The sequence below is a fragment of the Blastomyces dermatitidis genome, assembly GCF_000003525.1.
Source record: "Blastomyces dermatitidis ER-3 genomic scaffold supercont1.3, whole genome shotgun sequence".
NCBI lineage: Eukaryota > Fungi > Ascomycota > Eurotiomycetes > Onygenales > Ajellomycetaceae > Blastomyces > Blastomyces dermatitidis.
Genome location: NW_025544776.1, coordinates 3,051,715 through 3,079,495, shown reverse-complemented (window position 1 = coordinate 3,079,495; position 27,781 = coordinate 3,051,715). Strand labels below are relative to the sequence as shown.

The window sequence follows — 27,781 nt, the reverse complement described above, 5'->3', positions numbered from 1 at the left end:
AAGGCTATATAGATTTCATTCTCGTATTTTTCTATTGCATGTACAGTCTTACTCTTCAGCTTCTTCCTCATCTCATTTCTCACTTCCTCCTTTCTTCCTCACACTCTTCTACACTACCTTTGTAGGTAAGGTCAACTATAGATTTTAAGCCAGCACATCACATATTTACCCCCCTTGACAGTTTTTATTAAAGAGTGGCTCAGAGGCAAGTAATATTGGGTTCATAATAAAGGGGACATCTTAGTTACTTCTCTGTTCTCAGCAGTGAATACATCACTTTTCTTCAATGACAATTAAATCGGATTCTTGAGTATGGAAATTCAAATATCATCAAGTTTCTACGAACATAATGTGAAATAGAGACACCATACAAGAGAATGCGGCGCGCGGCAGTAGATTGAACAACTAGCTAAACGCCTTGAGATGTACAGTAGTCATACTGTACATAGAGGATAGCACACATACAACAGCATATTTACTGCCCACCTCTCTTTGTTTGTTTTGCACCAAAACATAGCATGGGTAGTTTCATATCACACATCTGTAAATAAATATGTACAAGTACATTGATATTGCAGGATTCTGTCTGTTAACAAGTTAAAACGAAAAGGATTAGGGAAAAAAAGGAAATAATGATCTTCATGTGTGTAATGTGTCTTTTCTGCTGATATCATGTGCAGCTCCTAGATATCGGCTGTTGAATTCGGGTTCCCACCGCGTTCGCCTACCCCATTCCCCATTCCACTTTCCTCTTTCGCGTTTTATCTGTAGGGGGCATCAGCTCTTGCGACAGCAGCCAGTTCCGGTTCCCACTTGTCGCCGTTAGCGAGCAGTTTCTCCTTGTTGTACAGCAATTCTTCTCGAGTTTCTGTCGCGTATTCGGCGTTGGGGGCTGTTTTTGATGGAAAAAAGAGTTAGTTAACTGTGACTTCTCTTTTACCCTTTGATTATCATTTTTTTTTTCAGGGTTGGTGAATCATGGAACCCGGATATATATATTATATCGTTTCTCGTTTTGAGGGGCGTAGGCTACGTTAAGGGGGAGAAAATACTCACACTCAACAATAGCATCGACAGGGCAGCTCTCCTGGCAGAAGCCACAGTATATACATTTTGTCATATCAATATCATAGCGGGTGGTCCGTCTGCTTCCGTCCTCGCGCTCTTCGGCCTCGATCGTGATGGCAAGGGCAGGGCAGATGGCCTCGCATAGTTTGCAGGCAATACAGCGTTCTTCGCCTGAAGGATATCGGCGTAGCGCGTGCTCACCGCGGAATCTGGGGGAGATGGGACCTTTTTCGAATGGGTAGAAGATGGTATATCTACAGGAGGGTTAGCGCGATATATCTCCTTGGCTTTATCCGGGGAGTTTTGAATTAAGAAATCAATAAGTTATTCCCAACGGGGATATGATGATGAATAGTCATGTAATAAATAGAGTCCCCAGGAAATTAAATATATATATATATCAGGGCAGAGATATATAGTGCATAGAAGGTTATACATACGGTGGTCTGAAGAATTGCTCCAACACAACATACATGCCCCGAAGCATCTCCGCCAAGAGGAAGTATTTTCCGGCTTTATCAAGAGCGGATTCATTGTCCTGGTCCCAGGCCTTGGGAGGCGGGAGACGGAAGCCTTGTCGAGGAGGGCCAGCAGGGCTAGCAGATCGAGGGGACGAGGTCGAAAAGGCGAACGCAGGAATCAGGACGCTGGCCGTCGTGGGCCGAAGAAGGGAGGAGTGCTGGGAGGATATCTGTGCGAGGGCTGGCCGTCTGTAGGCCAGAAGCCTGGAGACAGCCTTTGTAGAAGCCATTGTGCTAGCAGACGGCTGTGTATGGCGTTCGATAGATACCGGAGCGCTGGGAAATGGAATGGCGACTGGGATGCAATAGCTGATGTCTTTCGACTCTTCCCCGATGTTTTGGCGAGTGGATTTTCGGTCATTGTGTTCTGCCGGCCCGTGATTGGCTGGGCGGTGGTTGGCGTGCAAAACCCGAAGAACACGGAGAAAGAATCAGTTTGACATTCGATTCAACCACCTAAATAAATATCAACATCCAGCCTGGGAACCGCCTACTCTTTGCCCTCTCTCTCCAACCCCCTCGCATCCAACTCAACCTGTGCCATTATCATTACCTACCTTTACTTTAATTACCCCGTATACACGCCCTCCCTTCCACCATGTTCCGTTCCGCCATAGCCCGGTCGCTGCGCGCTGCCTCTTCCGTTCCTCGCACCATCAGACCCTCCGGAGCCTCTTTCCAGGTTTCCAGGAGCCCGCTCTCTGCCGCCCGCGCAACCCAGTTCCAATTCTCCCCATGCTTTACCTGCCAGGCCATCAGATCATACTCTGCGCCTGCTGGCCTAACGCAGTCTGAGATTGAGGGCAGAATAGTCGATCTGCTGAAGAACTTTGACAAGGTATGTGGTATCAAGTTTTCTTTTCTTTTCTTTTTCTTTTTCTTTTTCTTTTGCCCTTTTATTGTCTATTTCTCTACTGCAAAATATATATCCTACAATAGCGATTTACTCACGCGCAATTTACAGGTTTCGGATCCATCCAAGGTATGAATGATATATATGTTGCTTCTCCCAATGCATTGATGTGGGATTGATATAAGATACTTACAATGGTCGGTGTGTGAAGATCACGAGCACCTCGCACTTCTCAAATGATTTGGGATTGGACAGCTTGGACACCGTCGAGGTTGTGATGGCCATTGAGGAGGTAAGCTGTCTATCTATATTACTCACAGGAGATAAAATTGGCATGGTGCATTATGTTTGCTAACTCGCGCGCTCGACAAAACAGGAATTCAGCATCGAAATTCCAGATAAGGAAGCCGATGCCATTCACAGCAGTACGTTACCTCCTGCTATATATCCATAAACTATCCGGATTCCCCGTAATATCAAGCTGGGATATGAACGCTTTACTAACTAACCAATAATAGTTGACCAAGCTGTTAGCTATATCCAGTCTCAACCTGATGGTATGTTATCACCACTACACTCTTGTTCTATAGAGATGCACCATATATATCCAATGTGAAGAGTCTATGACCTCTGCTAACTTGACTATCTGCAGCCCACTAAACGTATACACCCCCAATGATCAGCGAGAGGATGGAGCGACTCTAGATATGCTTGCAGCGCCGTGGATCTATATAGTATCATTGCACTCAGCGCTGGGGGAGGGGATGCAAGCAGTATTCTAAGGGAGGAGGGTGTGCGATTCCATCTATTAAAAAAAGAAGAGGGAAACCCGTTACGTTTCCCGTTCCCATTCCTCATTTGCCATATCGTGTACTGTACATCAATCATCACTTTTTTTTATTCTGTCTCTTTTTTCTTTCTCCTTCTTTGCCGGCCTATAATTGTATGGAATTCTGTGTGAAAAGCTAGAAGCGCCCCCCGCCTGCGCCAAGAGTGTATGTATTCGTGTAAAAAAAAAAAAAAAAAAAAAAAGGATTGTAAAAAGAAGAAACGAAACGGAACTGAACCACCTACCACCCATTATAAAATAGAAAAAAATATATCAGCAGCGCTCGGCATCAATACTCGCCTTCCCAAAGCAACGATAGTGGTTAATCACTAAATGAAAATAGAACGCCTTTAGAATAGCAATGCCGATATATAGCCGCTGCGAGGACAGATCTACTTCAGTAACTCTCCTCATGAGTGCTTCCACCCCCGATGGGATTGAGAGATTGATGAAGCAGCTACATCGCGTCAACCAACTTCACCAATATGTTCGTTTCATGGCTCATGCGGTATTGAGCAGTCTGCAACTTTGACTTCAGATATAGATAGATGGATGTGGAGATGATACATATATTGTATATATATGTATATGTATAATAGGTCAACTGGTCGGCGAAAAACTGGTATACCAGATCTATTTTAGTGAAAGAAACTTGGATATTCTCAGTTAAATTTTATAGTCAGCGTCCATATATATATATAAAATAAAGCAATAATTAATGGTAAGAGCAATAAATAACAATAGAACATTTTAACCCCATTCTCCCGCCCTCTCCCTGCCAAGACCCGCTGGCCCAACCCCAGCGCGCCCATCCATCCCCCAAGGCAGGCAGGGCAGGCAGAACAGAACAGCCAAACCAACCCCATCCGAACAAACAAACAACGAACTCTCCAACCTTCCACCGCCGCTGGCCCCCTAAATAACTCTAGCTGTTACATCCCACCACTATATCCATCCCGTACTCCAATTGATCGGGATCTGCTTCTCGTCACCTGGCGCTGCTCCGCGGTATCTGTGCCCTGAGTCGCAATCCAGACCTGACCCAGTCCACTAAAAATACAATTTTGCTCGGGCTGAACTTCATCACTCTCGCTCGCTCTCTCCTGAGAGAACGTAAATATAAAATATACCGACTATCACTTCGCCTTAGGTCCCTCGCCAAAATCCTATGCTTCACACATCTATCAACTTCTAAGCTTCCTTCCCTCTCTCCCTCCCTCCCTCCCTCCCTCCGTCCCTCCCTCCGTCCGCCTAACCTCTCTACCTCTCTCCGTCCGGATACTCTTACGACCAACGCCCTAACCTGACCCAGCCGTTGCCCTCGACCCACTCTGCCCTCCCTCCCATGGCTTCTGCCGGTGGTCTGACCCGCCGTCGCGGAGGTGTACGTTCCAACACAGATGATATCAACAATACCAATGATAGCAGCCGCGTCGCCTCCCCATCTCCCCTAAACGGCTCTGGTAGTTTCGACAGCCGCGTGCCAGAGACATCGTTCACCTCCAGCGGCCAAAATGGCGGCCATAAAATTGCCTTTGATCCCCGTGATATTAGTGAGAGTGATGAGAGGAATAAACAGCCGAAACTTACGTTGATGGAGGAGGTGTTGTTGATGGGGTTGAAAGACAAGCAGGTATGTTTTTGTGTGTTTGTGTGTGTTTCTGTTTGGGGATTTGTCGTCCCCTTCACGAAGTTAGCGGCTCTCGATCCCTTTCTTAAGGCCCAACTGTACGATTGGATCCTGTTGCGTGGTCGTATGTCATAGTAGCTGACCTTGGAGCTGTTATCATATTTTTCCTTCTGGTTTACTTAGGGATACCTATCTTTCTGGAACGAGAACATTTCATACGCTCTACGAGGATGCATCGTTATCGAATTAGCTTTCCGCGGCCGCATTAGCATGCAAAAGGATTCGTCGAGGAGACGCTTCCCGCTTGCCGACCGGGTAATCGAGGTTATCGACGACACGCTGACTGGAGAGGTCTTGCTGGACGAGACTCTGAAAATGATGAAGTCGAGTGAAAAGATGAGCGTTAGCTCCTGGATTGATCTCCTAAGTGGTACGGTCATATATTTCCCCATAACTATGCAGGCGAAATCACCATCAAAGGAAGCCGGGCATATGTGGAAAAAAAATTAAAAATTAAAAATAAATGAACTAATAGGTGTTTAAAATAGGTGAAACCTGGAACCTTATGAAAATCGGCTACCAACTGAAGCAAGTCAGAGAACGGCTGGCAAAGGGCTTAGTGGACAAGGGTATCCTCCGAACGGAGAAGCGCAACTTCCTTCTCTTCGACATGGCCACCCACCCCGTTGCAGATACCGGCGCCAAGGACGAAATCCACAAAAGAGTCCGGAACATCTGCAGCAGTCGCACCGTTATCCTCAACCCGAACCAGTTCTTGCCTGAAGATATTGAGTTTAGATACCTGCGCACTGTCACGATGGTTTGTGCGGCTTATGCTGCCAACGTGCTTGAAAATGCCCTAGTGACCATGGGCCACGAGGCGCGGGAGAGGGCTTTCGCGCAGGTAGACGAGCTGTTGTCTGAATATTCACAATGGCCGTTTGCGCGGCGGACAGGTGGTGCGCAGGGGATTGGAGCGAATTTAGCCCAAGCGGTTAACGAGGAAGTGGAGAAGGCGAAGGATAGGGAGCTTCAACTAGAGGTACGTTGGAAGCAAAAATCATTATATTTCTCGTTGGACACCGTGCAGTTTCTGTCTAATTAAGTATTTATGAATGTGGCTAATTTAACGATTCGATACAGGTGGTGGCGGCGTGTTTGAACGTATTTACTCGTCTGGATTCCCTTCTCTGAGCGATCGCAACCATTTGTTTCAATCCTTATTTCCCCATATATTCGATAATGTGTCACCATTCTTTCCACGCGCGACCTATTTCATCCACGCATCCATCTCATCCACAGCCATTCCTGCGCTATGTAGCTACCCGGGCTCTCTCTAACTTTCTCTCCGATTATATTACCCTCTTCTACATCGGTCTCTACACTCAGGCCCTTTCAATACTTTTCTATCTCATGATGAAAACTGGGGAGGTTGGGGAAAGGAGACGCAAAACGGAAATTTGTAAAAAGCGGGAACAAAAAATTATCTCTTTTCATGGCAGTGAAAACTTATTGTCTGGATCTTCCTCTTCTCAGTCATATTTGTTACGTACTTCTCTAAGCCTGCTTCTCTCATCTTCCATATTTCATATATTTCTTTTTGCAGCTCTCTTCTTCAGTTCCTCGCGCCTGGTCAGCCTCCCGCTTCGATACCGGATTCCTTTTCCTTCTTGCTTATTTTTTTGTCTTTAATATCGCCTGCTTTTATTAATCAGATTCTTTATGTTGTCTCGTCCGGCAATCCCGCTTACACAAACCGTCTTGTTTCCCGGCTCCATGCCCCCCACTTTATCCGTGCTTTTTTACCTCAGACGAATCATGGGGTTATTTCTTTACACGCCCAAGCGGGCCTTCTGGAAGAGCGAGGAAATGAGCTATCTATGTACGAGAACCTCAAATGGGGCTTGAAACTGTTGGGATTGAAATGAATAGGTTATACCTAGCGTGGTTCTTTTCCTTGTCTATTTCTTCGTCATCCTGTGTGCTCTATTCCCTTTTTCTTTAGTTTGCTACTATCATGTCTTCTATCATAAGCCTTTTTTTTTCTATCCCCCTCGATATTATTTATATTTAGTATTTAGTCCTCCCTTTTATTCTATTGTTACTATTATTATTACCATGTCTCCCTCCATCTAGCCTCGTACAATCCCCAACGCTGTTCATCCTCTATAGATGATATATGATGATTAGAGTCAAGTTGACATTGCTCAGACATAGCTATGGCTTTAAACCGACATACAGCATTCTTTCATTTCCGTTATTTCACGATGACAGCTTCCCCCCGCCCTCTCCCATGTACTGTATGCCAAAACCAACCCAAGCACGCCTACCTATCGTAACAATTGACCCTCAAAACCACTTTACCCCTCGATCTCCTGCTCTCCACCAACTCCATCGCCTCTCGCCCCTGATACAGCTCCATCTCCTTCTCCACAAACGCCTTCAACTCCCCCTTCTCCACCAGCAACGAAATCTTCTCCAACTGCTCCCCGACCGGCCGAACAATGAAAAACCGACTCCTCAGCCCCCTCTGCGCAATCGCATCCCTGACCCCCGCCCACTCGGGCTCCTGCTCAGGAACAGGCTGCGCAACACTAATAATAATCCCGCCATCCCTGACAACAGCGGGATCATACGCCTGCCGCAGTGTCTGGCCCCCAATACAGTCCAGCACAAGATCCACAGGCTCCCAGGCGCGTTTCCGAAACGCCTCGGCGAGCCCTTCCTTCTCCTGCGTGTAATCCACCACCTCATCAACCCCCAACTCATCCCTGACAAACCCAGCATTCCTCCCAGAACACACCCCGCATACCCAAAACCGCCCGCCCCGCGCCTCCTCCCCAAAGAGCATCTTCGCCCTCAACATCTGGCAAATCATCACCCCCACCCCACCACTGGCATTCAGCACCAGAACCCTCCGCACCCCGTCTTTCTCTTTCTCTTTCTCGCCCTCCTCCGCCCCTTCACTCTCATCACTATACCTAACCCACCCTCTAACCCCCGCCTGCTCAAACAGCGCCTGCCACGCCGTCAACGCGCTCAGCGGCACACACGCTGCCTGCCCCGCACTCACATTGCGCGGCTTAAACGCCAGCTCCCCCTCCACCGCCACCGCGACGTCCGCGGCGCCGCCATCGCGCGCAAACGCCAGCAGGCCAATGACCTCGTCGCCGACTTTGAATTTGGGGCCCGTGACGCTGCGCGAGTCGGTCTGGGGCGTGGAGAGGACTATGCCGCTTATGTCGTGGCCGGGGATGCGGTTGAGGGTTGTTGTAGTGGTGGTATTGGTGGTGGTGGGAGGGGAATGCGGTGGGTCCGGGAAGAGGGTTTCGGCCCACCCGAGCTCGCCGCGGCAGAGGGCTGTTGTTTGGATTTTTACGAGGTATTGGGATTTCGTTGGGGTTGGGGGTAGGGTGGGATGGGGGTGTAGAGGAGGGCGGAGGGGCGGGGGGGGGGGTTCGTGGTTGTGTAGGGGTGGGAGGCGGGAGGGGGTATGTTAGAGGGCGGGGATTTTTGGGGGGGGGATGTTGTCTTGCTCGGCGAGGGTGGTGGTGTGGGTTCGCGGGGTTTGGTCCATGGTGAGGAGGGCAGGGTGTTTTGTATATTTATTCATTATTTTCCAAGGGAAGGGTGAGTTTGGTTAAGCTAGGAGCAAAGGGGCGAGGGCAGTAGTATGGTATATATCGCATTGATTATCCTCCCTCTCACTCAAGAATTATATTAAACAGCAGATTAAAAAAGATTAAATATATAATCATCGAAGCAATCCGTACGGAGTAGATTGAGGAGGATAGCCGCCAAGCCCTATATACTGGAAGTTGCTGCCAGGCTTGTGACGTCAATATCAATACGAGTTTGGCGGGATTTAGCTGGTGGGCTATATAGAGTGTGTCGCAAAATAAAACCTTTAGTTATCCCGAACTCCCCCTCCGTGGAAAATATAGACACTGTTCGCTCGGGATGGCTAAGAAAAAATTGATCAATGGTTACGGAAATATTCCGTTCGGTGAATGCAAGTTTCTTTCTCAATTCATTTATAAATTATAAATCAGCACATTGCATTCTCTCACACACATGTTCGGCGGGACACCAAGTTTAGTTCCGCCGCTCCCCTCCTCACGAACTCTGGGATGGGCAGTAGTTTGTGCCGTATAGATATCTAGATATACATACATACCTAAGAAGTAAACGAAAAAAAGCGAAAACGAAAATAAAAATGAAAATAAGAACGAAGAAATACAGAAACAAATGCGACAAGGGGTATATGGACATTAAGGCGAGTCAAAGACGACACACTATAAAATAGGAAATGGAGGTAAAAGGAACACTTAACCCGAAATAAAAAACATCGTCCGGTGTAATGTATGAAAAGGCTGTTGGCTCCGTAGTGAATGGAGAGAAGACAGGAGAAATCAAGAAGAAAGGAAAAAGATAAAGAAACCGACTAGAAAAACGCCGTCGTCGCGAAAATTCCCGCCCAACCCCAATACCGATGGCAATGAATCAACGAAACCAGCCCGTAAAATCATCAAAGAGCCGGAAAAAAAAAAAAGAAGCCGAAGAACAAACCAGCCAGCTACCTAACCCCCATTTACTCTCCCCGCTGCAACATATCAACCTCCTTATAGAGATGCTCCGGATCGTTAAAAACCCTCCACACATCATCAGGCACGCCCTCAAACGCCTTTAGAAAGCGCTTCTCCTTATTCTTCTCCTCCATGTTCCCCACATCCATGACTCGCCGGATATATATGGCGCGCACCCACTCTTTATGCCTGTGGTAGATCTCCGCATACGCCTCCGGGTCGCTTTGCGTTGAGTCGCCGATGCAGATGACCTTCCGTTTCGGGAACCAGCGGTACAGCTTCTCCATGCGGTCGACTTTGTACGCCTGTGTCCCCTTCGTGAAGGATTTCAGGAGCCCGCTGAGGTCCATCCAGGATTTATCGCGTAGGATAAGCGTGCCGTGTGGGTACTCTTCGCGGAGGAAGGATCGGAGGAATGGGTATAGATTGTATGGTGACGCGGAGAGGTAGAACCAGGTGGGCTTGAGTTCTTTCTCGATATATTTGTAGAGACGGGGCATGCCGGTGATGGAGCGTGGTTCCTCCACAAAGGTGGTGCGCAGGATGCCGATGGCGTCGCTGGTCTGGGTGTACTTGACGGTGTCGTCGACGTCGGAGATCATCAGCCAGCCGGTCGAGGAGGCAAATTCGGTATCCATCGACACCTTGTGGTCCCAGTGTCTTAATGAGGGGTGGGTAACAGTTCCATCGACGATGTCAGACCCGCCGATCCGGACTATCTGGGAGATGATACCGTGGCTATTGGACGGGTTTAGCTTCCGTTTGACGATAGTGTGGCGCGTGAGTGGTATATCCAGGCTTATGGAGCGGGCTGGGGCTATAGAATCAACAAACGGCTGTACTCGCTCAGTCATGCGCTCGCGAACTTCTTTTTTATTCAGCCCAAAGTCCCCATCTAGCCCGATGGCGTCCGCTATAGTCGCGACGAACTTGCCAACCTCCTCACGACCGCGCTTGATGAAGATGCATGCGACTATCTCCACCTGCCACGGCTGATTTCTGTTGTGGAATCTGCCGCCCGGCGATCTGTAGGCGGTGTTATCTAGGAGCCATACCCTGTGCTGCTCAGGGTTCGCAGGTTGAACTAGAGGGTTTCCTCGTCCCAGCAACGAAGCAACGATTCCTAAGAGAGGTGTTAAATGCAGGGGAGCGCGAATGGAAAGGGTATTCTCGACACGATCGAAGTTGCCTTTGGACCGAGTTTCTTGTTCTTGTGGCGTTTCTTTCTTACGCCGCGCCTGAGTAGGAAGCATAGTAGTAGCAGTGAATAGCAGAGGAGGCACAGAGGGATCTAGTTAGTTAGTTAGTAGACGCGGAGTGAGTGAACAAGTGAAGTCAAGTAACGTTTTCGATTTCGAAGTAGTGAACTATCCGACCAAGGAATGAGCACAGGTGAGGAAGATATCAACTTAATAGTTCTTGAAGTAGCGGTGGACAACGAGTGAAAGAACACAAAACAGGCCAGGACAACGAGGTCATGTTGGAAAGAGTCCAACAGCGTAGATTATTTATCTATTTCTGTCTGTCTGGCGGCAACAAGCAACAAGCAACAAGCAGCCATGTGAGGTGAAGAAGGACCGCTTTCCTCCCTTCACACCCCCCCCCCCCCCGGGGGGGCCCCGCCGCACATAATCCCCGCACATAATCAGGAGCCACCACCACCGCAAGTGATCATCTTCAACAATGCGGCTGCTCTTGGTTGGCGGCGAGAGACGGCGCCAACTGATAGGCAGTGAGTGTGGTTATCATAGAAACAGCCATCCGGCGGTTGACAGCTGGACAGGACAGCCTGACAGGACAGAGCAAATACATAGTAGTAATAATGGATGTGTGGGACAAGCAGGCTTGGGTATTTTCGTGATGCAGCAGACCATGAGAATGAGATGACATGAGCTGGCGGTTGGGGGCTAATAGTAAATAACTCTTTATTCTTAGCAAAAAAGGTGTCAGGAATCAGTATTATTTATTTTAGCAGGCTCTAGTAAGGAACTCACTAACTAACAAGCAGTACTGCGTAAGGAAAGCCCACAATGATCAGCCCTGTCTATTATTTATTATTTATTGTCCTTTCTGTCCTTGTCCTCGCCAGCTCTACTCCGTATTCCTGGTGTCACTGGGCCAGGTCAGGAGATGTTGGTTGTTTGGCATTATGAGTCTCGTGCAGGTATATTATTAGGTAGATAGAAGAAGAGAGAAGAAGAGATGTAGTTATTGCATTGCATGCTTGGTTCTCTAAATTCTACGTTTAACTATTCCCATGGTTCTTTGAATTATATTGTTCTCTGCTTTCTTTTGGTCTGGTGCTAAAATATGTAACTCTATTCCCAACAAACACGGCTTAGGCCTATTTTTGCTTTGCTGCGTGCTGTGTCTACAACCCAGGATGTTGATTTAAATAATATGAATTAGACTCCTCCGAGAGCCAAAAAACCATTCAAAAGGTCAGAAAGGTGACATTATAAATAAACAACAGAGGAATGACCCTACCTACCCTGCTTAGCCGCGATAAGCGTCCACCACCTAACTTAGGTTAAAGGGCCCAGGATTTAGCGCGGGTCGTGCTTGGCGTTCCACTCTTCTGGATCCATTGGCATCATGTTTTCTATATCAATCAGCCCACATCATTGCATCTATTATTAGCTTTGCTTGTTCGAAAGAAATAGACAAAATATTGGTTTAAGATGGTTCTTTCTTTCTTTCTTTCTATTTCATGGCTCCAGATCTGTAATTGAGCATTAAGCCTATCCTATCACTTCCACATCAAAAGGCGACGATGTTCTCTACTGTGCATAGTCTCTGGACGCAGGTATTTCCTCCACGCCCCCTGTTCACGGAGAAAAACTTGCCGGACCTACAGGGAAAGGTAACTAGGTTGTCTATCCATTCTCATGCAGGGGACTTTTTATTTTCCATTTCATTTCTTCACTTCAGGCGCCATAAGTACTAATAGTTCTATATCCAGGTCTATATCGTGACGGGGTCAAACACCGGAGTTGGCAAGGAACTGGCCCAAATTCTTTTCTCCAAGAACGCAAAAGTCTACATAGCAGCACGCTCAGAGGACAAGGCCAATAACGCGATCAAGGAGATTCTAAAAGCCAACCCTGATTCCACAGGAGAACTAACTTATCTACCCCTCAACCTCAGCGATCTAACAACTATCAAATCGTCCGCTGAAAGTTTCCTGTCCAAGGAGAACAAGCTACATGTCCTCTTCAACAACGCTGGCGTCATGACGCCGCCCAGGGGCTCCAAGACAGCCCAGGGTTACGAACTTCAACTAGGGGTCAACAACATCGGCCCCTTCCTCTTCACAAAACTACTAACCCCAACACTCGTATCCACAGCGAAGACGGAGCCGCCCAACACAGTCCGCGTGATCTGGGTTTCCTCGATCGCCATGGAGACAGGCGCGCCAAAATCAGTCGGCGTGCCACTAGACAAACTGGATAATCTCACCGACAGCAAATCATCGCAGTATCTTAATTACTCCATCAGCAAGGCTGGGAATTACCTGTATGCCGCCGAGTTTGCGAAGCGATATCGCGCCGATGGGGTTCTCAGCGTAGCGCTGAATCCGGGGAATCTTGCTTCGGATCTCTCGCGGCATCGAGCGTTTTTGTTCAAGGCGGTGACGCGCCCGATGCTATATTCGCCTGTGCTTGGGGCTTATACTGAGCTCTTCGCTGGGTTGTCTCCGGATGTCACTGGCAAGGAGCCAGGTAATTGGAGTGAGTCTTCTCTCTTTTCTTCTTCCCCCTCTTCCGTTCGCTGGCAGGCGGGGATATGCGGTGTTAAATATATTAACTATTGCGGTAATTTTTTATTTTTAGTTATACCATGGGGACGGGTCGTTTCTGTTCGGAAAGATTTGATAGAAGCAACCAAAACTGAGGCAGAGGGAGGTAATGGAACGGCGCTGAAGTTTTGGGAGTGGACTGAGAAGCAAATTAATCCTTATCTTTAAGCCGCCCTTTTTCTCATCCCTTCTTATCTTTTCTTTTCCATGTACTACTACTGTACGCGTACGTGTTGTATACGCTTATGATGGGTGACTGATCGTGCTGGGAGGTGTATGCTGAAAATGTTCAGTTGAAATAGTAGGTGAATAAGTAAGGTTAACTAGTGTGTAGTGTTCAAAGGTATCAGGGCTCTCTGGGTAACAGACCATTTTCTATTGTGTCAAGATGCAAGGGAAATGCAGGGTCTAAGGGGATTGATGTGACGAGCTCAGCTGCAGCTTTATTAGAATCTCCATTATCATCGTGTGAGTGGAAATAAAGGCAGATGTATTTCCCATCTTCCATATCCCTAATCGACCTAGCTATTATTGGACGCCTTAAACGCCACCACGATTATTTACGAGTCCTGAAGCGAATCAGCCTAAACATCAGGCGCCCAAAATAAAGACCGGAGCGAACTGTTGCCAGAAACAAAAAATGAAAAAGACCTGGCAAAACCAGCGATAAGGAAATCATAAACAGAACGAGAGTAAAAAAAAAAAAAAAAAAAAAAAAAAAAAGAATATAAGGATATATATCTAAATGGCCAAACGCGACCGCATCAAACGTCTCATTTCCCTCAAGTCAACCCACCGCTGGACATCCCAACACATGCGCCCGCAGGCAACCGAAGAAGCCATCTATAAATTCCTCTCAAGGACTCCGCCGCCAGATATCATCATCGACTGGCCCTCCTCGACCGGTAGTACAATAGAAACAACAACGACGACGACGACGAGGAATCCTCATCAAGCCGTGCGCAGAAGCCCACTCTTCCACAAACTACCCCCCGAGCTACGACGGCATCTGTATATCCTTGCCTTTGGCAATAGGGTGGTACACATTGAAGATAGCGGTAGAGATAAGTTGACGCGCATGCCTTGTTTCTGTCCGTTTTCAGGTCCAGGGTGCGCACCGTGGGAGGATCGTTGTGACCGTGAATATGGGAGGGGGTTGGATGGGTTGAGGGATCCGATTGGGATTATCGGGTGGTTGTTGAGTTGTCGGATGGCGTGAGTTTTTTATTTATTTATTTATTTATATTTATTTTTTAGTTTTCTTTTAATTTTTAATTTAATTTTTGAATAAATGTTACATGGGGTAGCTTTTGCTTTCTTTGATTTATTAAATAAAATGGCAAAATTACCTTACTAATTACCTTGCTCTTAGGTACGCGGAGACCATCGGCGTCTTCTACTCAACTAACACAGTCCGCATTCTCAGCTTCGGCGGTCTACCGCGACTGCCGACCCGTCTACCCCCAGGTATATTAGGGTGCATTACTTCCCTCGAGCTAATCCCTCGGGTCCGGCTGCACGCATTGCCAGAGGAATTCCTATGCTTGCTGCCCCGAGAGATATTTCCAGGCCTACGCAGACTGTATCTCTTGGTTCGCGACATAGAGCCACCGCTACTCAATTTCCAAGACTACGATGGTGAGTGTGACAAGGCCGCGAAACTAGTTGCGTTTCTTAGCCGAGCTGATCATATCGCGCGGAAACTGCTCGCTCACCCTTCTCGGTTGGAAGTGTTTGAAGTAGCAGTTCGGCACAGCACATTCCGCCATTTGATTGCAGGGCTGGGAGAGGAAGAGAGACGGGTTGCTGTGCGGGGAGGCTTGCGATATCCGCAAGGAGAGCGCTTGTGGAGGAGCGTGGGGGAATTGGATGTTGATATTCATGCGGCTGCTGAGGATGATGTTGGTCGTGTGGGCAGTCGTTTTAGAAAGGAGCGAGGCTATTGGATTCTAGATGATTTGTCAGGCGAATGCGAATGAATAAGGAAAAGGTGCTTGACGCCATATTGGCGTGGGAGAGCATGAGACTGTGCATAAATTCAGGGAGTTATATCTGGTGGGGTATGGAGGGGATTTTTGCTCTCAATTGGCCGTGACAACCCAAGGGCATTTGTGCATGTCCTGCGTTCACATGGACAATATATCACAGATTTTCCTTGTTTCGTTTTCGTCTTAGCTTGCCAAACCCATAGGGAAATGCGTGAGGATGCAGCCATTAAAGCATAAATGCATTGGCCCTCTGTGAGCACGAGAATACTCGCGCACTGCCTCCACTACTTGCAAGAGCTCCCATGCTTGAACCAACACTGAAGACTTGTTTGATAAACAAGAGCCATTTGAACTATGTTCAAGTGTACACCCTAGCTAGGTTCAACACTTGTCCGTCATTGAACTGAGAGAGGGTCTTGTCAGTTGTTTCTTTGCACTCCTGTCCATTCTCAAGAGCCAAAAAATTCTCATATAACTGGAGAGGTCACAGCAAAAAGCAGGGCCATTGCTCGCTGACTGCCATTACTCTCAGATCAGTCGAAGGAAATCATATGGAGCCATCGTCCTCCGTGTTATGATCGTCAAGAGCTCGTTCCTGTCGTTGCTCGTGGCTATCAGGCTAATTTGCATCTGCGCATTGTTATGTATTCTGGCCATTCGGCCTGATATTCGGTTTTGATCCACCCGTCAAGAGGAAGGGAGAGAGGAAAATAGAAAAGAATGTTCGTGGATGCCGATGAATGACATTGAGAGCTCTACATTGCCCAATTAATGAGGAAGTTAGCGGTTGCCATTGAGAGGTTGGGATTAAGATGCCAAGCCCTGTTTAGATAAGCCGATTTGGCTCCGGCCGTGGAGAGACTGGAGACTGGAGAATCGACGAGTCGACGACAGTTGGAACAACAACATCATCTCACCTCCCTCCACTCTCCACCTGCACGCCGCGACCTGCCTTGGTATGTATCTTCACTATTCCCTAGTGCTCACGCTAACTGGGGATGGATATCTCCAGGGCTCACACTGTCTGTTCCCTTATCTATCTGGTACTACTGGTGAACTATGGATGCCCTACGTTTCTGCACCAGGTACCAGGTACAGACTACAGACTGGCTGAAGGGTCCCTGATTCTGCAATCGTAGTGTCCTAGCCACTAATCATCATCAGGACAATGGCGCGTTGAGGGGCTTACTTACTCCTGCCGGACGTTGTTAACTCGACCGACACAGGTCCACTCTAATGCTCCGATACGCACCGGGAGACTCCCAGGTAAACAGGTAGAGCAGATAACAATACAGCAGCCGCGACGGATCGGGTTGGCCTTGTTGACCTTGCCTCCCCGAGGCTGGGAGAACATGTCCAGCCCGGACTCCTATTTTTCTGGAAGCCACAGCGCTGACAGGGAGTGGGTTATGCAGCGGTGTGTGGTGTGGTGTGGGGCTAGCGTGGGCATTCGACTAGGTCGGGTCCGGGTCGAATCCGAGTCCCTATTCGAAAATAATAATGGCATATAAGACGTCAAAAAGACCCCCCCCTCCTATTGAGATTCGTTTGAGCTCATCTCTATCATGGCTACCTAATGAGTACTATTATTATTATCCTTCTTTCCTTCTTTCTAGCCTACCCTAAGATGCTGCACCTGCGCTCGTTTACAGCAGCTGCAACTGCTCTCTCCCTCACTTTGCTTTTGGCCGCCGCTCCTACATCGGCTGCTCCTACAACCGCGACTGTTCCCGTATCTAGTTTAACCGAAGAAGTCGACGGGGATTTTGCACTCGTTTACTATGGTAAGGAGAATGCAGAGCCCCTGCTTGTGGGCAATGACGGGAGCGCGGCAACCGGCGGATGGAGATCCTGGAATCTCGCCGCGGATCCCGCCACAAATACCCTGCCGCAGCTGGCAGCTAGTGCCCATGGACGCACCAAGGCGATAGGCCTGATGTACGATGTTGGGGGAAGAGACATTGTTGTCTCTATTGCTGCTACTGACTCCGTATTGCGCGTTTATGAGATGTCGGACGCCGAGGAACGCCGCTCGAACCAGAAGGTGATGTTGGGCGATTGGTCTGCTCTCTGTCCATGGCGCAGCCCCAAAACTGGGAATCAGTACTTTTATTTGTTTGGGAAGAAGCAGGCGGTGCAGTTCATCGTCAGGAGGCATGGGACCAAGTTTGAAATTCTCGAGGTCTGTAGATTCGCCTGCGTTAATTTCTTGTACAGTACAAGATCTTTTTCGTTTTGGATAAATTCCATTTTATTCGGACTAAAAGAAAAAAAGAAAAAGAAAAAGGGAAAAAACAAGAAGAGAAGGCCAATTGATGTGTCCGTCTATATTCCGTGCTAACACCTTTAAAGGTTCAATCATTCGACATTCCCGTCGAGCCCAATGCCTGTGCTGTTTCTCCCAGCGAAGGGACGGTCTACTTCTCAGCGGACGATGATAAGTCCGTCTATACCTTCAAGGCGGAAGACTCAACGACTACTCCTGAAATTACCGTTCTTGGAAAAGCTGAGGATGACGTCACTGGACTGGCCATATACGTTACCGAATCCTCCACATACTTGTTTATTGCTAGCGAGTATACTATTGGCATTTACTCACCAAAGCTTGAGCTTCAGGGAACAGTGGAACTCACTGGCCTAGAGGACATCGAGATTGAGGGCTTGTCAATTGGTCAGAAGAAAAGTACCAACTTCCCTGCTGGCTTGATTAGCTATGCTTTGGAGTCTGAAGCAGGGCAATCATTCGGTGTCAGCTCTTTGGAACCAGTATTCAAGAAGTTGGGACTCAAGGCTAACACAAAGTATGATCCACGCCCACCAAAGGGTTTCCCGAACGGAGATAAGAAGAACGGGTTTGACAACGGTGGTGGCTCACTTTCTTGTTTCGCGGGATTCACCGGCAAAAAATGCTTAGACTTTACTTGCGAAAACGGCTGCTCAAACCAAGGCAAATGTGTTGGGCCCAACGTATGCGAGTGCAACGATTTCTGGGCTGGACCGGACTGTTCATTCATCATCGTGGAACCTAAGTTCGAAACGGATGCCAACGGTGGAGACGGAGATGACCCAGCCATTTGGATCTCCCCGTATTCTGCTAACGAGTCAACAATTATAACTACGACCAAGTCGTCCGAAGGGGCGGGATTAGCCGTGTTTGATCTCACAGGAAAGCTACTCCAAGTGATGAAAGCAGGACAGCCTAACAATGTCGACGTTATCTATGGGATGAATGCTGGTGACAGGACGATCGATCTCGCATACGCAGCTTGCAGAGAAGATCACACGTTGTGGTAAGTGGGAAACGCTTGTTTTCTTTACCTATCCACTCACAATATCCTCCTCCCTCAATGCCCTAAGTAGAAACCTACTAAAACTCTCTCTCCCAGCCTATTCGAAATCACACGCGAAGGGCTCTTGAAGGACATCCCCGGCGGCACACAGCCCACAAAGGACGGCTACAAGGTCTACGGCTCCTGCACCTACCGTTCCCCAAGCAGCGGCAAACAATATCTCTTCGTCAACTCCAAATCAACTGAATACCTCCAATACGAGCTGTCCATCTCGTCTAACGGCACCATATCTACAACTCTCGTCCGGAGTTTTACCGGCGGCTCCGGAGGCAAGACTGAAGGCTGCGTCGTGGACGAGGACGCTCGTGTGCTCTTTGTCGGTGAAGAACCAACCGGTGTATGGCGCCACTATGCCGAGCCTGATGGCCGTAGCGAGGGTACGCTGGTCGCCAAAGTGGGGGATGGAACGCTCTTCGCGGACGTCGAAGGCCTCACGCTTATTCCCGGTAAGACCGCGTCGCAGGGTTTCCTAATCGTGTCATCCCAGAGTGTCAGCGGGTTCTCCGTCTTCCGCCGCGCCGCACCCCACGAGCACGTCGTCACATTCACGATTGGGGAATCGGCCGATGGGCTCATTGACGCTGTCTCGAATACGGATGGCGTGGCAGCGGTAGGGACGCGGCTATCAGATGATTTCCCCCACGGACTTATCGTTGTACATGATGATGCGAATCAGCTACCTGCACCTGGTGGGACGGCGCCGTTGGCTAGCTTTAAGTTAGTGAGTTTGAAGGACGTTTTGGGGAATGAGGCGTTGGCGGATATGAAGTTGTTGGATGAGGTGGATGACAAGTGGGGATTGGATAGGCTGCGGGGCCCCCAGTGCAAGAAGTGGAAGGGGCGTGTATAAATGTTGTGAATAGGTTGGTTTTATAGATATTTTTAGAGTATTATTAGAGATAATGTTGATCCAATTTTTTTTTTCGGCTTTATTCTCGATAGAATATGTGATTGTCATTTTATGCCCGTATCTGAGCTGGGTTTCTGTGGGCTGAAGTAGGAAAAAGGGGGAAATATGATCAAGGAATATTGGAAAAGAAAGGAATAACGAAAAGGGGGGTGGGCCGGAATGTATACGTAAAAGCTCGACGATAAAACCGATGCCACGGCCCATGGCAGCCTCAGGGAATACCTTAAAACTGAAATTCACAGAAGATAAGAAACAAAATCATTCATTAAAAAATTCAGGGAACCAGGTATCAGATGGGAGATACCAGCGTCGCGATAACAGGGCCTACGGGGGACGGGGTGATTTAACGTGTGTGCGGGTGGGAATTTTTGCGATTCTTTCGGTTCTTATGCACCGGAAGAAACCAGACACCTTTTTTTTCCCTCCGTATGTTCGCTTCAGATACAAGTTCGAATCGCTGTGGCGGGGCCGCCGCCTGGGTGACGAGGGCAGGAGTGGTAGGTCTTTCTCTACTTTCGGCAGGGGATGGAGTGTTCCTGTTTCTCGTGCTACAGCTTCTACTTTTGATGATGAAGATGAGGATGATGATGAGGACGAGGAGGAGAAAGAAGTCGCTGCTGATACAGGATCCATGTTTAGTAACTGGGCGACTTTTCTGTTAAGAATGGCTATCTGGGCGTCTTTTTCTTGCAGGTCTTGCTTGAGGGTTCTTGTCGTGACTTCGTAGTGTTTTGAGTCTCATGGTGAGTATGAGATTTGATTATTGGAGGCTGGCGTTTGGGTTGGGTTTGGAGTCGTTAGGGAAGGGGGTCGTGGTGATAGTTTTGTGGCTGTGTTCCGTTTGAGGCGTGCGGGGGAGGTTAGGTTGGGGTTCTGGAGGGATACGAGCCTGATCGGAATCGTGATTGTGCTATAGAGTATGTTTGCTGTGGTCTTTGTACCAAAGCATGTTGAGACGACACTCGTGAAGCTGTCGCAGCTCGGTGATCTCGGTTTCTTTGGCATTTAACCGTTCTTCACAGTGTTGCTTCACAGTTTCAAGGTCTGCCAATGTGTACAGTTCCTGAAACTAGTCACAGTCAGAATTGATAAAAATCCTACTGAGGGCTGTAGGGATTGGTATGAGGGGACCCTGGCCTCATCACTCAAATTTAGCTTTCTACGATCTATGCGTTCAGCTTGCTGAACCATAGCCGGATGCCAGAACTCCCTGATACCATCCGCAGAAAGGGTTGGGAGCACTTCGAGGAGATCCCAGAAATTCATATCCGCACATAATTTATCATTTCTTCTCCTGTTCTGTGGCTCTGAACGATCTCTATTAAATATCCCTGAGTAATCACGAGCCCATTATCTGGGTCTCGCCGTTTTCTACAGATTTAAAGTTTCTAATCGGAGTAGAGGCAATATCCAACTCCACGCTTTCAGGTGGGCCAACGACGGAGCCGGGCAATCCAGCAGAAATAGAGAAGCATTGGGTCCTTGGAGTCCGAGGAAGTTGGGAGGGTCCAACTGGTGTCGACCAGAAGCGCTGGCAACTGTAACACGGTGAAAGTGGTGGAGACATTACCATTGCTGATTCCCACTCCTCCCTACGTATTACGCACCCGTGAGGCGGGTGAATTGGTGGTGAGGCAGGTGACCACGGGATCTCTGAGCCTGTCGTTTGTGAACCTGGGTTCATACCGCTTATAAAAAAACATTGGCATCGCCCAAGGAGATATTTATCGGGGGAGGCATTCTCTTCCTCATCTTTGAAAACGTCGATTTGCTCCCAGAACCGCAGTAGCCAGGTGTTGGAAGGTCACTCGGATCATTTTCCTTGGTTGTAAAACTTGACCGTTGCGTTTTTAGCTTTGAGGAGAAAAGTGACGACATGAGGATGTTCATCTGTGGAAATGGAACATGGGAAGTACAGAAATTTGGAAATTTGGAAAACTCGTGCAACAAGTTGAACGTAAATTTCAAGGAGGAATGTTATACATGATAAACAAAAGCAAAATAACGGTATGAATGAAGCACTGAGTTCTTCATAAGGCATATGGGCAGTTCGTATCTCCCAAGGAGATTGTCTCCGGGAGAGATAGCATTCCAAATTTGTTCCCTGAATCTGTCATGATGGGGGCGCCATTAATTCGCTCCCACACATAGAACAGAAAGCAACAAATAGAAACAGCGCGGCTATATCTAGGTAAAAAGAGTTGGCTAATTTTCAGCTGCCTCGAAGGCCCATATGCCACGTGTAGTCCAAAAAAAAATCAGGATCTCTAGTCGCAAAAGAAAACCACCAGTCTGTGTCAGACTAACAGCAAAATACACAAAATAGCAAGAGTAAATAATGCGTCCGCCAAAGAGAGACTCCCTTTGACGAGGGCCCCCGCTGCACAAGTCGGTGAGATGGGAATACTGCTCCAAAGACTGACAAGAGATCGAATGGGAGTGGAAATAAAGTTTGATATCTAGATCAAGCGAGACACGCTAAGCTATATATAGCTTAATCAGATCTTCACTAAACTTAATTTAGTATGGGCCCGTTTCATTTAGCGCCTTTCCGTTTTAGGCCGTCCTGAGCTTCAAATGTTCAAAAGATGTTCAGATTTCGTTCGACATCAAGAGTCGAAAATCCAGCAGAGGTGAGAGGCCCCCAATTGCTGCAAGCCTAGGGATTGCGGGCGGTTAAGAGCTCTATAGTGATTGTTCGCTTGTCCCAAAGGCATAAAAACACCCGAACTAACTTCCTTGAACTGTTCCCCTGTGAGTTCTCAAAAGAAATCAATCGTTTGCGCGAGAAGCTGTTTGCGTGGGATTGAACTCCGCTGCCCCAGGCGTGGAGAATAATGTTTCCGGAGCCAAATGGCCAGAAGAGGATATGATCGGGGCAGTGGCCAGGTATATACGGACCGCGTCGTTCGATCATTCGTTTATTCGTCGGATGCCACTGGACCATGCTGGAGCCATGAATCGCCCTACCTTCCTGCCGGGTGGGAAGAAGGCAGCCCTTATGGCGCAAACTCTTTGAAGCATATGGCGATGAGGAAAACTCTTTCGGACCAGCGTCCACTTACGGCACTTCATTTTTCGAACTTCCCCTGGGAACTAGCCAAGTACCTATGGGATTGTTTAGGGCGCTGGTGAGCAATATACCTATCCACCTTTGGCTCACATTTTTGAGACATCCCCATTTATATTCTAAGGGGGCTCCCATTTAACTCCGAAATTTTAGCAGAAAGAGAACTTTGCATATCTGGAAAATATTCACAACAGTGTACCAGCTGGAGTTCAAAGAAATAGCACCCTTTTATTCCTTAAAAGCCTCCACGAAAAAGATGTCCCTCCATGACTACTCCCGGTTGATCCACTCCCCATCTCTGAAGTGGGGTACCGTTTTGACCATTTCAACAGATCATGCTGATCTCCATGAACTTGTTGAGATATCCAAAATTACCAACCTGGTGGCACTGGATATCACGGCCCCTTTTCCTGTTAAATCGACAGCCATTCCGGAGGACGATGCACCGATAACCAAGTTAACCGATCGCGTAGTGAGGAGCTGGAGCGAACTGGCAGTCTCTAGTAAAGCCTTCAACAACCTACGAGTATTGATGCTGCACCTACAGGCTGACGTTACCTTGCGCATTTTCTCATACCTGGATCAGTTCCCGTCGCTCGAGACTCTCATTGTAGTGGGTTGTCGGCAGCTTGCTGACAATAGCGCAAAGAGCGTAGGTCAACAACATGGATGGAGCACTCGTAGAGTCAATGCCACCAACAAAACTATCTACGAGTGCTATACGAACTATATTACGTCTGCAAACGCTGCAGCCAACTCGAAAGCGTCAGATTTACGCTCACTACCATTACTTGAGTTTTCTCTAGGAGCTCCAGATGCGAAAGACTATAAGGAGAAGCACAAGTCAGTTTGGTTTCATCGGCAGATCCAAAACTCCAATGTGGGACTGCTGAATAGGAAGCGGGCCACTGAGCGCGAGATTATTGGACCGGCGAACAACAGTGTGAAGAGGCAGCGCAGCAAGGCTGTCCCAAAGATCCAGAAGAGCATGAATACTATGGCCGATTTACTCGCAGAATTCGAAAGGTTTGATACCCCTCATTTTGAACGCCTTCGAAAAAGCCATGGTTTTCCAAACTAACCGATAGCTAGATAATGCTGGGGTAATGCCCGTGCGTAGCCCAATAGTAACACAGTTCAGTGCGGGGTCCCTGGAGATGCAACTAACTCACCAATCACATCTTGTCATCCATGTTCAATTTATGTCTGGCGCTTGCAGAGTAGCTCGTTGGATATAACGACATACACTCAGTCAAATCTCACAAATGGTCCGCTTGGCGAATGTGGCTCAGAAAGCGATCCCGTACCCGCCATACCGTCGCATTGGTGCAGCGCTGGGCAATTTCCTCTCCTAGTTTATTCCTGTGGAAAATTCCTCGTACAGGAATCCCCGGAGTTTGGGGCTTGGACGCATCACAAAACGATGGTGGTGCAAGGAAGCACTAGTGCCGCCGGGGTTGATACGATGGGGCTGCGACAAGCTTCCCTTAAATTGTTTCTCAAGTCGCGGATACCCCATTTGGAAAAGCGGCCAACACATCTCGCGGGGGAGAGACTGGACGGGCCCTCATTCTTAAAGTACTTTTGCTCTCCATCTGATTTCTCTAATTTCGATTCTTAGAAAGTTACCTTCAACTAGACATTCCACACTTTTTGCATATGAATATAATATAGACACAACTATATTAATATATAGATGTATTCATTTTCGTCCAAGCTACTATTCACATTTACAATAAAATACAGCGTAAGGAGCGCAATAATAAGAAATTCTCGATTGGTTTGTTTGGGCTAGAAGGAACCTCGGGATGGATGGCCCCCATGGAGTTCAATAGGCCCACTAAGCCGCAACAGGCAAGGCGTCGCAGCTCCACCTGGCCAGGCTGCGGGCGATGACTGGGCAAAATGACTGTTGGCAGTTGATATCAGCGGGCAGCAGCCAATCTCCCCAGTCGCTTGTCATCCTCCCTCCTCCAATTCCTTTCTCCCTGTCTTCTTTCCATTTATTCCCTTTCTACGAAAGCTCAATGCTCTGTTTCCCCTTCGTTTTTCTTCTTTATTCTTTGAATACAGAAGCCGCCCCCCCCCCCCCCCCAGCCTTAAGCCCTATGCGTTGTCTGTGGGAATCTCACCTTGCCCAGACTTTCCTTTGATCTCTTGCCCCTCCCTCACTGGCAAAGACACTCTTCGTTCTGCAAGCCCCCGTATCCCATTATAGAACAGGCCTTTATATACAGATATATAATTTTACAAATACGATATGGCGGACCGCGGTAGTGGATCACCTGCGGATGCTTCTAGGGACTCACGTTCCAGCATTGATTCACGCTCTCCAACTTCTAACAATGCTCCTTTCCGTCTGGGCACTATGCCCCCGTTACAACCCCGCCATAGCTTCAGTGATTCGTTACGTGCTGCTCCATCCTCTCCTAGAGCTCGTCGACAGCCATCCCTGCCCCAGTCTGCGGTCCAGAGCCTCATCGATAACCCACCTTCCGGAAATGCGGCGGATCCAGCCTTTGCGGGCCGTGATTGGACCCAAATATCGATTGGAGAGCTTGTCACCCCAAGTGATCTTCGATTTGTAGAGATGGATACAGGAATTGAAGAGGCTACGAAGGTATAGTTCGATATCTTTTCGGACTCGCTGAAATAATCAGTAATATTCCAGTAACCCGCTACTAATATGTGCCTTTGTTTGTTTCCCTATACCTACAGGTCCTTATCGACTCTGGCATCCCCGTTATTATGATTCGCGAAAAACCCGAAGATAAAGCTGCTATTGGCACTTTCGATTATGCGGACCTCAATGCATACCTCCTGCTTGTGGTAGGCTTGGTGCAGCCAAGCGAGGAGCATGTTGGGGCGATGAGAGAGCTGGCCAAAAAAGCTAGAGATGGAAAGGAAATCCCACTTAGAGATGTGAAGAAATTGGGCCTGAACGTGCCTATCACAAATCTTCCTCCCAGTGCCAGTTTGATGAGAGCGGTTGAGATATTTGGTGGTGGAATCCATCGGATTATTGTTACGAGAGAAGGTACAAACGAAGTTGTTGGTATATTCAGTCAGTGGCGGCTTGTGAAGTTTCTCTGGGAAAATGGACAGAGCTTTCCTGTCATCGATCAACTTTATCCACGGTCTTTGGCAGAGCTGAAGATAGGTTCGCAGCAAGTAATATCGATAAAGTATGTGCTAATAACATGTTGCGCCCTCTCGTTCGCTCTAAAACTTGCAATACCTGCTCTCAAAAATATACTAACTGGTTCTATAGCGGAGACAGGCCACTCTCTGAAGCCTTGGAATTAATGAACAGTGAAGGGATTTCGTCCATTGCAGTCGTCGATAATCAACTCAATGTCGTTGGAAACATATCTGTTGTAGACGTGAAGGTGTGTTCCTATATGGCTTCCTGTTATGGCTTGCGCTAACCCGAAGTCAGCTATTAACCAAATCATCCTCCCTTCCTCTCCTAAATGACACATGTATACATTTTATCTCCGTTATTCTATCAACCCGTGGTCTGCATGAGGGTAAAGACTCATTCCCGGTTTTCCATGTTCACCCGCAATCAACGTTAGCGCACACAGTGGCGAAGATAGTTGCTACAAGATCCCACAGGTATGGCACACGTATTTCCCAAGAGCCCCCTACGTTGTCAGTCACAATCGTTTACTTAAATAAAAATTTAGGATGTGGGTAACTGATCCCCAGTCCCCTGCGTCGTCGGGGCCTTCCACCCCTTCTCACTCTACCGTTCACATTCCCCTAAACAGCCCACCCACCGTTCCCGCCCAGCCTCGATCTCCATCTCCACCCCCATCCACTCCCTTGCCCAGCCTAGGGCCTACACCAAATAATAACTGGAACCTACCCCCTCCCACTGCTACCCCGCACCTTGGGCAACCTCATAATCCTGCGCCTCAACCCCCAGCTGGCCCTCCACAGCTTCCATATCCACCGTCGATCTCCACATCGATTCCAGCTGCCTCACTCCCCAGTGCGAGGCTATCTGGCCACCTGGTGGGTCTGGTAAGCTTGACTGACATCCTTAATCTCTATGCCCGCGCGAGCGGGTTAAGCCCCGCAGACCCGAGTATTTACCGTAGCCAGCGAAGGCGAAGCAGTAGCTCAAGTCTAGGGATACGAAAAAGTGGAGATGTCGGGCGGGACATTGGTAGGGATGTCTGGAATCGTGGAGGCACTTAGGCATTTGGAGGTAATTAGGAATAGCTTGTCTAGGCTCACCAGTTCAAGTACTTGTCGTTTTTCCCCTCTCCGCTCTTGTTTATCTCTCTTTCCCTGTCCCCTGTAGGAGTTATGGAAAACGCCGTGCATTATCGTATTGAGCCACTCACTCGTCGATAGTGGTGAGAGTTTGATAGTTGATGACTTTAAAGATCTTTGAAATCACTGGCATAAATCCACGGCATTTCTTTAGCATTTCAACTTCTCTGCTATCTTTTTGTAGGATGGTTGGTCTCATTAATCTCGGAGAAGCTAGCTAGATTATATGGCGGGCGTTATCAAAAGATTGCGCCGCTCAGATTCAATTTATACAGCTAAGAAGCACCAGTGGCACTGCTAGACTGGCCGGCGGGACCATGAATTTCACATTTGATCCCATTTGGTCTGGTCTCATACATTTCTTGGTGTGAGTCCCACCAGGATCAGATTTAATATAAGAATAGTAAATGAAAATAATTTCTCAGAATAAACAGTGAAAGATAATTATTCTTCAAAAATCAAAATAAAACTGAGATTGAAAATTAAATTCAGTTTTATTCAGTTTATAATTATTCATATAATCAGAATTTGATAATAATTATTGATAATATTATTAAAATAACAAGCATCAAACGCTCGCTTACGCTCGCTTTGCTGCTTGCGCAGCCCCCTCTACCACTTCCACCATCTACCCCTACCAAGGGTACGACCCCGCGACACAATGGAGACCTAACCGGACAAGGTTATCACCCCCCTCAAGTTTGTTTACCTGTAAAGAATAAGAGAAATAGTAATTGACAACGCTGGCCGCTTCCCCCTCCTCAAAGACTCAACGGTGTGAAGAGGCACGAAACCGGTAGATACTGCCAAATAAAGCCCAAAAACCCGGCAACAGGTAGGCTAGGATTCAGAGGGTTAGAAAGGCACGTCCGCGAAGGGCAGACGCCGTTATA

General features: G+C 48.0%; 12 protein-coding genes across 13 annotated transcripts; 8 read left to right on the top strand and 4 right to left on the bottom strand.

Moving 5' to 3' along the window:
* Positions 1 to 168: 168 nt before the first annotated feature.
* Positions 169 to 2,198, bottom strand: BDCG_03019 (NADH-ubiquinone oxidoreductase 23 kDa subunit, mitochondrial). The gene is made up of 3 exons (XM_045418609.1): positions 1,509 to 2,198; positions 1,057 to 1,322; positions 169 to 892 (listed from the first exon to the last, which is right to left on the bottom strand). Exons 1-3 carry the CDS (start codon positions 1,817 to 1,819, stop codon positions 762 to 764), a joined length of 708 nt encoding a protein of 235 aa, XP_045275139.1. The 5' UTR covers positions 1,820 to 2,198; the 3' UTR covers positions 169 to 761.
* BDCG_03018 (NADH dehydrogenase (ubiquinone) 1 alpha/beta subcomplex 1) lies at positions 1,975 to 3,930 on the top strand. Its single transcript, XM_045418608.1, has 6 exons — positions 1,975 to 2,427; positions 2,554 to 2,571; positions 2,654 to 2,734; positions 2,819 to 2,867; positions 2,961 to 2,999; positions 3,095 to 3,930. The coding sequence occupies exons 1-6, from the start codon at positions 2,188 to 2,190 to the stop codon at positions 3,100 to 3,102; spliced, it is 435 nt and encodes a 144-aa protein (XP_045275138.1). The 5' UTR covers positions 1,975 to 2,187; the 3' UTR covers positions 3,103 to 3,930.
* Positions 3,931 to 3,974: 44 nt separating this feature from the next.
* On the top strand, positions 3,975 to 8,307 carry BDCG_03017 (vacuolar protein sorting-associated protein 74). Its single transcript, XM_045418607.1, has 4 exons — positions 3,975 to 4,904; positions 5,085 to 5,331; positions 5,450 to 5,943; positions 6,045 to 8,307. The coding sequence occupies exons 1-4, from the start codon at positions 4,617 to 4,619 to the stop codon at positions 6,093 to 6,095; spliced, it is 1,080 nt and encodes a 359-aa protein (XP_045275137.1). The 5' UTR covers positions 3,975 to 4,616; the 3' UTR covers positions 6,096 to 8,307.
* BDCG_03016 (zinc-binding oxidoreductase) lies at positions 7,228 to 9,076 on the bottom strand (the record flags this gene model as incomplete). Its single annotated transcript, XM_045418606.1, has 3 exons — positions 7,228 to 8,261; positions 8,714 to 8,778; positions 8,976 to 9,076. 3 exons carry the CDS (start codon positions 9,074 to 9,076, stop codon positions 7,228 to 7,230), a joined length of 1,200 nt encoding a protein of 399 aa, XP_045275136.1.
* Positions 9,077 to 9,433: 357 nt separating this feature from the next.
* On the bottom strand, positions 9,434 to 11,411 carry BDCG_03015 (uncharacterized protein). The gene has a single exon (XM_045418605.1). The coding sequence runs from the start codon at positions 10,738 to 10,740 to the stop codon at positions 9,493 to 9,495; it is 1,248 nt and encodes a 415-aa protein (XP_045275135.1). The 5' UTR covers positions 10,741 to 11,411; the 3' UTR covers positions 9,434 to 9,492.
* A 539-nt stretch (positions 11,412 to 11,950) lies between these two features.
* BDCG_03014 (short-chain dehydrogenase) lies at positions 11,951 to 14,005 on the top strand. Its single transcript, XM_045418604.1, has 3 exons — positions 11,951 to 12,350; positions 12,450 to 13,218; positions 13,321 to 14,005. Exons 1-3 carry the CDS (start codon positions 12,261 to 12,263, stop codon positions 13,452 to 13,454), a joined length of 993 nt encoding a protein of 330 aa, XP_045275134.1. The 5' UTR covers positions 11,951 to 12,260; the 3' UTR covers positions 13,455 to 14,005.
* Positions 14,006 to 14,031: 26 nt separating this feature from the next.
* On the top strand, positions 14,032 to 15,265 carry BDCG_03013 (uncharacterized protein; the record flags this gene model as incomplete). Its single annotated transcript, XM_045418603.1, has 2 exons — positions 14,032 to 14,501; positions 14,659 to 15,265. The coding sequence occupies 2 exons, from the start codon at positions 14,032 to 14,034 to the stop codon at positions 15,263 to 15,265; spliced, it is 1,077 nt and encodes a 358-aa protein (XP_045275133.1).
* A 905-nt stretch (positions 15,266 to 16,170) lies between these two features.
* BDCG_03012 (PhyL protein) lies at positions 16,171 to 19,548 on the top strand. Its single transcript, XM_045418602.1, has 3 exons — positions 16,171 to 17,456; positions 17,627 to 18,564; positions 18,661 to 19,548. The coding sequence occupies exons 1-3, from the start codon at positions 16,851 to 16,853 to the stop codon at positions 19,472 to 19,474; spliced, it is 2,358 nt and encodes a 785-aa protein (XP_045275132.1). The 5' UTR covers positions 16,171 to 16,850; the 3' UTR covers positions 19,475 to 19,548.
* Positions 19,490 to 20,800, bottom strand: BDCG_03011 (uncharacterized protein; the record flags this gene model as incomplete). Its single annotated transcript, XM_045418601.1, has 2 exons — positions 19,490 to 20,603; positions 20,636 to 20,800. 2 exons carry the CDS (start codon positions 20,798 to 20,800, stop codon positions 20,445 to 20,447), a joined length of 324 nt encoding a protein of 107 aa, XP_045275131.1. The 3' UTR covers positions 19,490 to 20,444.
* BDCG_16659 (uncharacterized protein) lies at positions 19,737 to 20,407 on the top strand (the record flags this gene model as incomplete). Its single annotated transcript, XM_045425861.1, has 2 exons — positions 19,737 to 19,882; positions 19,976 to 20,407. The coding sequence occupies 2 exons, from the start codon at positions 19,737 to 19,739 to the stop codon at positions 20,259 to 20,261; spliced, it is 432 nt and encodes a 143-aa protein (XP_045280266.1). The 3' UTR covers positions 20,262 to 20,407.
* A 1,330-nt stretch (positions 20,801 to 22,130) lies between the features above and the next one.
* BDCG_03010 lies at positions 22,131 to 24,425 on the top strand. 2 transcript variants are annotated; one of them, XM_045418600.1, is made up of 4 exons: positions 22,131 to 22,167; positions 22,304 to 22,665; positions 22,758 to 23,630; positions 23,697 to 24,425. In XM_045418600.1, exons 2-4 carry the CDS (start codon positions 22,388 to 22,390, stop codon positions 23,698 to 23,700), a joined length of 1,155 nt encoding a protein of 384 aa, XP_045280265.1. In that variant the 5' UTR covers positions 22,131 to 22,167; positions 22,304 to 22,387; the 3' UTR covers positions 23,701 to 24,425. The 2 variants fall into 2 exon arrangements, with proteins under 2 accessions (XP_045280265.1, XP_045280264.1); XM_045418599.1 differs by having other exon boundaries at positions 22,131 to 22,665.
* A 5-nt stretch (positions 24,426 to 24,430) lies between these two features.
* On the top strand, positions 24,431 to 27,328 carry BDCG_03009 (CBS domain-containing protein). Its single transcript, XM_045418598.1, has 5 exons — positions 24,431 to 25,224; positions 25,323 to 25,789; positions 25,876 to 25,993; positions 26,044 to 26,222; positions 26,294 to 27,328. Exons 1-5 carry the CDS (start codon positions 24,865 to 24,867, stop codon positions 26,808 to 26,810), a joined length of 1,641 nt encoding a protein of 546 aa, XP_045275130.1. The 5' UTR covers positions 24,431 to 24,864; the 3' UTR covers positions 26,811 to 27,328.
* The last annotated feature ends 453 nt before the right edge of the window (positions 27,329 to 27,781 follow it).

What these genes read in the sequence shown, in the direction of transcription:
- BDCG_03015 (XM_045418605.1), bottom strand. Translation starts at nt 10,740, where the DNA reads ATGCTTCCTACTCAGGCGCGGCGTAAGAAAGAAACGCCACAAGAACAA.
- BDCG_03017 (XM_045418607.1), top strand. Translation starts at nt 4,617, where the DNA reads ATGGCTTCTGCCGGTGGTCTGACCCGCCGTCGCGGAGGTGTACGTTCC. An exon ending in CTGGATTGATCTCCTAAGTG is followed by an intron (nt 5,332 to 5,449) that starts GTACGGTCATAT and finishes TGTTTAAAATAG; the next exon opens with GTGAAACCTGGAACCTTATG. An exon ending in ATAGGGAGCTTCAACTAGAG is followed by an intron (nt 5,944 to 6,044) that starts GTACGTTGGAAG and finishes GATTCGATACAG; the next exon opens with GTGGTGGCGGCGTGTTTGAA.
- BDCG_03019 (XM_045418609.1), bottom strand. Translation starts at nt 1,819, where the DNA reads ATGGCTTCTACAAAGGCTGTCTCCAGGCTTCTGGCCTACAGACGGCCA. An exon ending in GAGCAATTCTTCAGACCACC is followed by an intron (nt 1,323 to 1,508) that starts GTATGTATAACC and finishes ACCCTCCTGTAG; the next exon opens with ATATACCATCTTCTACCCAT. An exon ending in TGTCGATGCTATTGTTGAGT is followed by an intron (nt 893 to 1,056) that starts GTGAGTATTTTC and finishes CATCAAAAACAG; the next exon opens with CCCCCAACGCCGAATACGCG.
- BDCG_03012 (XM_045418602.1), top strand. Translation starts at nt 16,851, where the DNA reads ATGAGTACTATTATTATTATCCTTCTTTCCTTCTTTCTAGCCTACCCT. An exon ending in CCAAGTTTGAAATTCTCGAG is followed by an intron (nt 17,457 to 17,626) that starts GTCTGTAGATTC and finishes ACACCTTTAAAG; the next exon opens with GTTCAATCATTCGACATTCC. An exon ending in AGAGAAGATCACACGTTGTG is followed by an intron (nt 18,565 to 18,660) that starts GTAAGTGGGAAA and finishes TCTCTCTCCCAG; the next exon opens with CCTATTCGAAATCACACGCG.
- BDCG_03010 (XM_045418600.1), top strand. Translation starts at nt 22,388, where the DNA reads ATGGCCAGAAGAGGATATGATCGGGGCAGTGGCCAGGTATATACGGAC. An exon ending in TGGGATTGTTTAGGGCGCTG is followed by an intron (nt 22,666 to 22,757) that starts GTGAGCAATATA and finishes CCGAAATTTTAG; the next exon opens with CAGAAAGAGAACTTTGCATA.
- BDCG_03018 (XM_045418608.1), top strand. Translation starts at nt 2,188, where the DNA reads ATGTTCCGTTCCGCCATAGCCCGGTCGCTGCGCGCTGCCTCTTCCGTT. An exon ending in TTGTGATGGCCATTGAGGAG is followed by an intron (nt 2,735 to 2,818) that starts GTAAGCTGTCTA and finishes TCGACAAAACAG; the next exon opens with GAATTCAGCATCGAAATTCC. An exon ending in AGCCGATGCCATTCACAGCA is followed by an intron (nt 2,868 to 2,960) that starts GTACGTTACCTC and finishes AACCAATAATAG; the next exon opens with TTGACCAAGCTGTTAGCTAT.
- BDCG_03014 (XM_045418604.1), top strand. Translation starts at nt 12,261, where the DNA reads ATGTTCTCTACTGTGCATAGTCTCTGGACGCAGGTATTTCCTCCACGC. An exon ending in TGCCGGACCTACAGGGAAAG is followed by an intron (nt 12,351 to 12,449) that starts GTAACTAGGTTG and finishes TTCTATATCCAG; the next exon opens with GTCTATATCGTGACGGGGTC. An exon ending in CAAGGAGCCAGGTAATTGGA is followed by an intron (nt 13,219 to 13,320) that starts GTGAGTCTTCTC and finishes TTTTATTTTTAG; the next exon opens with TTATACCATGGGGACGGGTC.
- BDCG_03009 (XM_045418598.1), top strand. Translation starts at nt 24,865, where the DNA reads ATGGCGGACCGCGGTAGTGGATCACCTGCGGATGCTTCTAGGGACTCA. An exon ending in GAATTGAAGAGGCTACGAAG is followed by an intron (nt 25,225 to 25,322) that starts GTATAGTTCGAT and finishes CTATACCTACAG; the next exon opens with GTCCTTATCGACTCTGGCAT. An exon ending in GTTGCTACAAGATCCCACAG is followed by an intron (nt 26,223 to 26,293) that starts GTATGGCACACG and finishes ATAAAAATTTAG; the next exon opens with GATGTGGGTAACTGATCCCC.